Source organism: Hemibagrus wyckioides, linkage group LG24 (genome assembly GCF_019097595.1).
Source record: "Hemibagrus wyckioides isolate EC202008001 linkage group LG24, SWU_Hwy_1.0, whole genome shotgun sequence".
NCBI lineage: Eukaryota > Metazoa > Chordata > Actinopteri > Siluriformes > Bagridae > Hemibagrus > Hemibagrus wyckioides.
In genome coordinates, this window is record NC_080733.1 from 5611585 (window position 1) to 5621737 (window position 10153).

At 39.7% G+C, this 10153-nt stretch overlaps 1 protein-coding gene across 1 annotated transcript; it reads left to right on the forward strand.

The window, feature by feature from the left end:
• Positions 1 to 68: 68 nt before the first annotated feature.
• On the forward strand, positions 69 to 7866 carry adap2 (ArfGAP with dual PH domains 2). Its single transcript, XM_058378439.1, has 11 exons — positions 69 to 323; positions 1007 to 1137; positions 1344 to 1435; positions 1889 to 1971; positions 2124 to 2233; positions 2522 to 2671; positions 4256 to 4339; positions 4463 to 4525; positions 4667 to 4744; positions 4829 to 5057; positions 5492 to 7866. Exons 1-11 carry the CDS (start codon positions 236 to 238, stop codon positions 5518 to 5520), a joined length of 1137 nt encoding a protein of 378 aa, XP_058234422.1. The 5' UTR covers positions 69 to 235; the 3' UTR covers positions 5521 to 7866.
• The last annotated feature ends 2287 nt before the right edge of the window (positions 7867 to 10153 follow it).

Sequence of the window (10153 nt, forward strand, 5' to 3'; positions counted from 1 at the left end):
AAGAAAGAAAAGCATCTTCGTTGAGGTGTGTGTGTGTCAGTCAAATAAGAGAAGGCGTGGCTTCCTCCTGATTCACTGCTACTCTGCTGGCTGTCTACCGAGCTTTACGCGCGCGCTTACACAGGAGTCCGAGTTTAACAGGAGAGAATGGAAATGTTTGATATGAAAACGACCGCATCCATATCTTAAAGTTTTGTTTTGTTTTTACCTGAAATTCCCTGACCCCTCGTTTCTTATGGCAAATCGTGACAAGAATAAAAAGACTCTTCTGGAACTGGTGAAGCAGCCGGAGAACAGTAGCTGTGCTGACTGCAGCGCCGCAGGTCAGTCAAACTGCTGAAGGGCATTATACATTCACACCACTGCCTCTTTACTGCTGTCTGCTTAGTCAATAACATTTATGTTTTTATACTAAGATTTCAGTTAACATGATCAGATTTTGTTAAAGATTGTAATATAGGCTGTAGAGAGTCGCACCTGTTCAAACAAACGAACTGGGCTGCTGGTCCAGATTTAATAAGGAAGGAAAGGAAGTGCTGTAAAGTTAAAATCTCTTCCAGTAAATGCTGTTAAATATTAATACATATATAAAAAAAAACATATATTATACTATACTATAAAGAACAGTAAAAATTAATAGCACATACAAACAAACAAACAAACATTAAAGTCAGTATTTGCCCCATTGTGTTTTCAGCTTAAAACACCACCTTCTTGTTTGTTTGTTTTGTTATGTAATATGTTACTCTCTGTACTGAAACTTGTACCGACTCAAAAATCAGACGTCCTAATATAAATAACTATAACACTGAAACAAATAAGTTGCGCAAGACTTTTGTACAGCATTATATTAAGGTGCTAAAGACTTTCGCACTATTGCTTTGCATAGCTGATAAAATCCTGTTTCTCTTTCTCAGCTCTCAAGGCAGGAAATAGCAGCTGAATTTGTCTTCATTTCAGTTGTATAGCCCCAGGTCTTAATTTAGTCCTCTTTTGTTCATTGCAGACCCGGACTGGGCTTCATATACCCTTGGCGTATTTGTTTGCCTGAATTGCTCAGGAACTCATCGCAACTTATCAAGTATCAGCCGGATAAAATCCATCCGATTAGACTTCTGGGATGATGAGCTTGTGCAGGTATGAACGTGGTGTCCTTAATTTCCGGTTTATTCTAAGCCCCACTTCACTACTGTCAGTGTAACATTCCAAAATGTATGTCTGTTCAAAGTAAAGTCTACTTTTGCAAAAGGATTACTCTAAGGAATTTCACTGAGCAATAAAGCAAGCATGTGGTTGAGCTGAATTGTGTTGTGTTCTGTGTAACTGCATGGTCTAACGTAAAGTTCATGAAAGCCCATGGAAACCGAGATGCCAAGGATCTCTACGAGAAATCTGTCCCGGTCTTCTATTATCAGCCGCAGCAACATGACTGTGAGTAAGTACTGAAAACCCTGAGGCAATTTACAGGCATTGCAAAAGGGAATTATTTCCAAGCTATTGTTCATGGCAGTTGCTGCTGTAGTTAAAGAAGACTTTGTTGGGGAAGTGGGAGACTGCTGATATGGCAAACTAATTGCTAGGGGTGCATTAAAGCATGCAATAATCTTAGTAACAATAAGGGGAACTAGTAAAGTATTTCTGTTTCAGCCAAGAGGGGCTTGGTGTTAGATGTCAAGCCTTTTGATCTGCTTTCAGTTCTCTATACAAGTGGTTGATTAAAGTGGGTCAAAACTACCCAGAGTTGCCTAAACATACAGCTGTAAGGTTTTGTCTCCACCAAAACATGCTTGGCTGTTCAGTAGCCGCTTTACTGGACTTCAGATTTATTCTGTCTTAAACAACTTCCCATGCTTGAGATGCTTTTTCTTCTTCTTCCTTTATGATATAGTGTCCTAAGGGAGCAGTGGATTAGAGCCAAGTATGAAAGACAGGAGTTTACAGAGCAAAATAAACTTACAGCCTATTCATCAGGTAAATCTGTAGCTTTCTTTTTTTAATCCTTGTGTAGTAAATGATATAAATGTACAAAATCTCAATGCCTTATAATCCTAATAATGGAAGCTAATATGGCCCTTGACTGTTTCTACAATAAGTATGTTTTTTTTTTTTTTTGTTGATTATAGGAGTATATGAAGGAGTGTTGTGGAAGAAGGGAAAGGACAATGGACAGTTTCTCAAGAGGAAGTTTGTTTTAGCAGAGCAAGATTTCACCCTCAAATATTATAAGGAGGATGTGAGTACACAATATGCCTGGTTAAGCAATTTTTCTGAAACTGGTGGAATGCTGCATGTTGTTTTAGAGTTTCCACTAAGATGAATTACACAACCGTGCGCTACACTAAATGTCTCCATTTGTTCATCATCATCTGTAATTCATTACTCTTCCTTTTTGTTAACTGGATCAAACAATAGAGCGTGTTTTTCCTGCAAACATTCTGTACATTCAGGAGTCTGTGACTGCATTATGTAACAGTAAATACCTGAAATAGCTCAGCATATTATACTTACTCTTTCGTTTTAGGAATCAAAAGGGCCAAAGGCTGTTATCTCTGTACAGACTCTGAATGCAACCTTTCAGCCTCAGAAGATTGGACATGCTCACGGGCTTCAGATCACTTATTCAGTTATGGACCACACCCGAAACCTCTTTGTTTACCATGAAAGTGGTCAGGTGAGTCAATTAATTCTTCCATTACACATTTTGGGCCGTTTTTAAATATTTGGTTTTTATAAATATCCGTCTCGGTTCATTCTCAATGAGAGCAGAAACCTCTTTTATAATATATGTGCATTTTTAAACAAAGGAAACCTACTTCCTAATTTTAAACAGCAAAAAAATAGGATCTATTTCCAGTTTAGCTGAAAGGCTTTTTATTTTGTCAGTCTTGTCTTTTCCCAACAGGGAAGTAAAAGCATATTATATTTTAATTTATTTTTTTTATACCATCCAGTGTCAACTTGTACACCGATCAGGCATAACATTATGATCACTTGCTTAATATTGTGTTAGCAGCATTATTAAGATGTTAGCAGCAGATCCTTTACGTCCTGTAAGTTACAAGGTTGGCCGTTTATGGGCCAACTTACGGGACTTAAAAGATACTTACAGGTCTTACTTTTGATAGATACTGACCCCTGCAGACCGGGAACACCCCACAAGAGCTGAAGTTTTGGAGATGCTCTGATCCAGTGGTCTAGTCATCACAGTTTGGCCCTTGTCAAACGCTTGTCCATTTTTCCTGCTTCTAACATCAACTTTGAGGACAAAATGTTCACTTGCTGCCTAATATATCCCACCCACTAACAGGTGCCTTGATGAGGAGATCATCAGTGTTATTCACTTCACCTCTCAGTGATCATAATGTTATGCCCGATCGGTGTACTGAGACACAAGTTTCACAGGTTGCACATTGCAGTTTTGTAGCACTCCTACTAAACACAAGAAGTAATGAGTTGTGTTTGTGCTTACAACTGCCTGGATCTTCCAACAAAGTCACACAGTTGCAGCCATCTTGGAGCTTGGCTGATTGCACATGGGGCACGCCGCTAACCAGTTACTTTGTGACTTTGCCTGAAATTCTCCCTGTATGCACATAAAAAAATGTGTCCGGTTGCTTGAACAGTTGTCTGACAGTCACAGTTATCCAGGATTCACAGAACCACATTTCTAACATAACTGATATTTTGAGGGGCAGAGTGGGTTTAGTGGGTAGTGGTTGCCTCCACTTCTGGGCTTAGGGGAGGTTGATTCCTGCCTCTGCCCTGCGTGTGTGGTATTTGCATGTACTCCCCGTGGTTTGGGGTTTTGGTACAACTGGATTTCCTCCTTCAGTCTCAAGACATGCTGTGTAGGCTGATTGACGTCTCTAAAAATTGTCTGTAGTGTGTGAGTGCATGCGATTGTGTTCTGTGATGGATTGGTACTCTGTCAAGGATGTTCTGTGCCCCGAGTACGCTGGGATAGACTCCTTATGACCTAGTGTAGCATACGTGGTACAGAAAATGTATGGATGCATGGATAGATGGATGGATAGGTTACCGAGCATTTTCATGCATCAGACAAACTACACAGCATGCCTGTAGGTACCCATGCCTAGTCACACTCCTTGACATGTTTTCCAGAACTACAGCCTTAAAAGCAATGCCATAATCTGGATCAAAACATTCTGTATACATATACTGACCACATCTGGACACACATTTAAAGCATCCTGTCAGAAGTCAGAGTGTAACTGAGACATCATTACCCTTTCAGGAAATTGTGAATTGGTACAATGCTATAAGAGCTACACGTTTTGCCTACCTGAAGACAGCATTTCCTACCGCCAGTAATGCTGAGGTAAGCACTTAATTGTTTTGAAGTCAGAATAAATGCATTAAGTCAAGCATTATCTTCTCTTATATGTATTCAGCATGTACCTTCTTATATGTATTCAGCATGTACCATTAAATTTCTCTTAAGCTGCTGCCATGGATTACCAGAAACTACTTAAAAGAGGGTTACATGGAAAAAACTGGACCTTCGGTAAGTGACTCTCTTAATATTAGCAGTGTTTTTTAAAAATTCTCCTTCATATTTAGAGAATGTTTAGTAAATTCAGTGTACAGTAATGTGCACAGTATATTTTTATGTATATTTGAATAACTTTGCTTTTTTACTGACCAGCACCGGGAGCCATTCAAGAAGAGATGGTTCATCTTGGATGGCCTTGAGAGAAAACTACTCTATTTTAAAACAGAGCTGGTAAGTCAAGATCAATTGTCAATTGATCAATATTTTTCTAATTGAAATCGAATCGACACCCAGACTTTACTTATTATTGTCAAGGATGCTGTGGAGCTTGGGGTCATTTTCATTGGGACAGAGAATCATGGCTACTCAGTGAGTGAGTGTATGCCGAAGGGGACCAGAGGAAATAAATGGAAATGTGGGATGGCAGTGGAGACACCGGACCGCCAGTTCATCTTCATGTGTGAGCAGGAGCGAGATAGAAAGGAGTGGATGGACGCCCTGAAATTCATCATCTCCAAGCCTATGCTTCCTCAGGATTACACCAGTAAGCAAATTTACAAGCAATCAAATCTGAGAATTTCTGTCCTTAATGGCGCAATCGAAAAACAAAATATCTGGACATTAAAATCCAGACAATGCATGGCCAGGAAGCCAAGGGATAACATGGCATATTGGTAGGAGAGATGGCATATTCTAACTCCTGTCACTAACCCAATCGTTTGAGATCATGAGTACAGCCGAGAAGAACAGAAAGAGCTTTCCTCCGAGCATGCTAATTAAACATGCTGGCTTCACATGTCATGGAGGAAGCACGTGTTGGTCTTCACCCTCTCTGGGTGGTATATGTTGTATGACAGAGAGAGCTGGCTGTTGGGTGGAAATTGGCAGGTGACCAAATTGTGGAGAAAATAAAGTAGAGTAGTGATTTTATGTAGCTGATACATTACATCTAAAATTATTCAATTTCCTGTTTTTCAGCCGAGGCCAATATTCGCAGACGAAAATGATCATCATCGAGGATAGAAGCGTGTTTGGACTCCCATCACTGTGGATATTTATAATATCAGCTGCACAATGTATGAAATGTTTAACCTGAACCTTTTCAAAGTATACTCTTTAAGTATAAAAAAAAGTGAGTAAAACACTCAAGAGTACTTTGAAGGGTTCATTGGGATTAACTTTCATCATGGAATGGTTTATGTAATGGAACCCATTTGGACAGGGTTTCCTCAGAGAGGACGAGAGTGGAGCTGTTTTCCCATACGCAGTGTTTAGTCCATTTGAATTGAACTCTGGTGTGGATGCAGTTTGTTGATGCAGGTGAGAACAGTCGCAAAATCGCTCTTAGATGTGGGTCAGAACAGTTGATCCGAGATCTGGTCTAATTGAGATTGTCTCCGTCTGGTTCCAAGTGAACTCCTGCCTGGTCTGATTGCAGTGAGATAGAGCTTCTACCCTAAACCGACCCAGCTACAGGAAGTAAACCTCTACAGGCTCCACAGTTTGGATTGCAGGCTACGGTTTTGTAGATGTGAGCTGCTAACTGATCTGCAGGGCTAAAAGGACAGAGCTGTAGCACGGCAGGAAATAGATATTTGGACTGAGAGAAAATAAACAGTGGGTGCTTAACACAAAAATTGGTTATTTCTATAATTATCTAGTAATTTTTTACAGCTCTGGCTTTAAACTCTCTGTACTGAGGTGATTTCTATTTTCAGGTGTACATCACCTTCAGACTTTTTTTTTTTTGGTTTAAATAGCAAAACAAATCAAGTATCAGTTTGTGCTCAAATTTGGAGAATTGAGAAAGTGTCCCAGAAAGCCTCAGTATTTTATTTTTAGTGTTTTACTCCTTCAGCTCAATTCTTCAGTTAATGTTTATGGTTTTAATGAACACCAATAATTACACACATGTGTGAATGTGTGATTTTCTACATGAAGGACCTCTTTCCCAAGTTCTTTTAATAAGACATTTTGTAAAAAAAAAAAAAATAATAATAATAAAATAAAATAAATAAAAAATAATTGTAAATAATTTCAAACACAAGCATGGTGGACTTGCTAGATATTAGATATTATCCACTTCTAGACATTACTGAAAATAGAGAAAAGGAGAAACACTATTAAAGACATCCAAACGTGAACTGTTTTTCAGCTCACTCAGCACTCTTGGCTTCTTTTAGGATCACTTCCATATTCACTCTCAGCTTACTGTTCAAGAGAGAGAGAGAGAGAGAAAGAGAGAGAGAGAGCTCATTAATAGAACAGCCCAAAACTGCTGTCTGTTAATAAGCACATCCTCATGCACCACCCTCGTGTTTCAGAAACCCGCAAAACCACTGCAACCATCTGCTACAGCTCTACATTAAGGTCTGTTTGTACACTATATTGGCAAAAGTTTTGGGACACCCCTCCAAATCATTGAATTCAGGTGTTAGTTTTCAGGGGATGGGCTCTGCCCCTTAGTTCCAGTGAAAGGAACTCTTAATGTTTCAGCATACCAAGACATTTTGGACAATTTCATGCTCCCAACTTTGTGTGAACAGTTTGGGGATGACCCCTTCCTGTTCCAACATGACTGCACACCAGTGCACAAAGCAAGGTCCATAAAGACATGGATGAGTGAGTTTGGTGTGGAGGAACTTCACAGAGTCCTGACCTCAACCTGATAGAACACCTTTGGGATGAATTAGAGCGGAGACTGCAATCCAGGCCAAAACTGGGACGTCTGCCTTTACATGCACATTAATTTAATATGGAGCTGTCCCGCCCTTTGCAGCTATAACAGCTTCAACTCTTCTGGGGAGGCTTTCCACAAGGTTTAGAAGTGTGTGTATTTGTGAGGTCAGGCACTGGTGCTGGACGAGAAGGTCTGGCTCACAGTCTCTGCTCTAAGTCATCCCAAAGGTGTTCTGTCGGATTGAGGTCAGGACTCTGAAGTTCCTCCACACCAAACTCACTCAAAACTTTTGGCAATAGGGTTAATAGAAATATGTGGATTTTATTCTTTTGCTAGTCAAACACATTAAAAAACACCAAACTGACAAAATTTGACAAAACATGTCTTTTTATGATCAAGTTGGATGATTGTCTGCATGTGTTTCTGAAACAAATAGATATATTTTGGGTTCTGACATATTTCCTGATAAAAAAAAATTCAATAGATAAAATTCAGTAGATGTTCATTTTATTTCTACTAAAATGATGTACTTTTTCACCTTCATTGTGACAAACTGGCCTTATCCATTACCTTATTATTCATCTTAACTTTTAAGATGAAACATTTAGACAGAAACACACTCCTGATGGCCTACAGGGGGCGCCACGTGTGTCTTATTTAGGTTTAAAACAAATCCTAACGCTTTCACATTTTTGTCTCTTTTGGTTTTCCGTAGTTACCGGTTACACACCCCTTCCAGCATGTGCCCGAAAAAATGAACCAGGATGTCATGAATTAAAAATGAATGGTCGTGTTTTGCTCTGTAGCCTTAATCTGAATGCAGCACTAACATGAACTGCTCTTAAATGTGTGTTTGTTAATGGACAGTGTGTTTGCACGGCAGTCTTTCATTCTGCACGAGACTCAAACTGACTTATTACGCGAACCTGTCCGTTCCACCTTAAAAAGCTGTTGCAGATGTGTTGTTAGACCTGTAGAGGGCGCTCTTTAGTGTACAGGTTTCATCCGTGTGGAGGGCTTTTGAACTTTCTTAATTATTCCATCTACATGAATGTATAATTACCTTTTATTTATTAACAACAAAAAATGCTACTTGTTCAAACCCCTTTCGAGTAATAAAAAAAATAAATGATTAAACAATAATGTATAATGCATTTTAATTTCTTTCTTGACCAATAGAAGATCTTCTATTTCACTTCAGGGGTCACCACAGCGAATCATCTCTCTCCACCTATCCCTGTCTTCTGCATCCTCAACACTTACACCCACTAGCTTCATATCCTCGTTTATTACATCCATATACCTCCTCTTTGGCCTTCCTCTTTGCCTCCTGTCTGGCAGCTCCATGGCCAACATTCTCCTACCAATATACTCACTCTCCCTCCTCTGGACATGTCCAAACCATCTTAATCTGGACTCCCTAACTTCATCCCCCAAACGTCCAACATGAGCCGTCCCTCTGATGTACTCGTTCCTAATCCTGTCCAACCGTGTCACTCCCAAAGAGAACCTCAACATCTTCAGCTCTGCTACCTCCAGCAATGACCAATAGAAGATGAAATGTGTAATCTAATCCAAACCTGATTTAAGTTCACTTTTTTAAAAGAAAGGTATTATATATTGTATAAAATGCCTATTTATTTGTATAAATCAATGCCACCAAGTCTGTTCATTCTCTTCCTGTACACAGCATCAGTGTGGGTCCTCCAGTCCAGTCTGTCGTTTAAGTGTACAACCAAATACTTGTAGTTGTCAACAATTCCATCCTCCTCGCCCAAGATGGTTATGGGCTCAATCAAAGTTTTAGTCCTACACCATCTCCTTGGTCTTCATCACATTTAGAACCAGGTAATTCCTAGTGTTCCAGTCCACAAAGTCCGCTTTACTCAAACTACTGTCCATCCATAATACACCCCACCACTGCAGTGTCATCAGAAAACTTCTGCAGGTGTCATGATTCAGAGATGTACTGAAAGTCTGAGGTGTACAGAGTGAACAAATATGCAGACAGGACAGTCCCAGGACGTGCTCTTCTGTTATTGACCACTGTGTCAGACAGGGAGGCACACAAACTGGGGCCTGTCTGACCAATAGTCAGCAATCCAGGAGATGGTGAATGAACTGACACTCATTCTAAGCAGCTTCTCACTCAGCAGGAATGGTTGGATAGTGTTGAAGGCACTAGAAAAATTCAATAAAAAAACATGATCCTCACAGTACCACCAACCCATCCAGGTAGGAGTGAGCATGCTGCAGCAGATGGACGACAGCATCGTCGACACCCACATGAGGCTGGTAAGCAAACTGGAGTGGGTCCAGTGCAGGTTTCACCTGTGGGACCAGTTGTGCTTTAGGTAGACATTTAACAATCTATTACACTGTAATTATATGTAACAACCACTGTTTTGTAACTGTACATTATTGTATGTTTACTTTATTACTATATATCTTGTAAAATGTGTAAAGTCTGTGAATTCTGTTGACTTCATCACCAAGATTTTTTTTAAAAGATTTCCTTATAAACACTACAGTTTTTCTAAATAATATATACCGATCAGCCATAACATTATGACCAGGTGAAGTGAAGAATACTGATCTCCTCATCATGGCACCTGTTAGTGGGTGGGATATATTAGGCAGCAAGTGAACATTTTGTCCTCAGAGTTGATGTGTTAGAAGCAGGAAAAATGGGCAAGCCTAAGGATTTGAGCGAGTTTGATGAAGGGCCAAGTCAGGGCTGTTTTGGGACCAGCACAATATTAGGCAGGTGGTCGTAATGTTATGCCTGGTCAGTGTAAATGGTCTGTAATTCACTACACATATTATTATTATTTTATTATTATTTAACTTATACTAAAATGCTGTTTTTTCACTTTTACTGTGACAATTTGGTTTCTTTGTGGATTTCAGACTGAAATATTCAGACAGAAACACTCCGGCTGCCCTACAGGGGTGCTTGG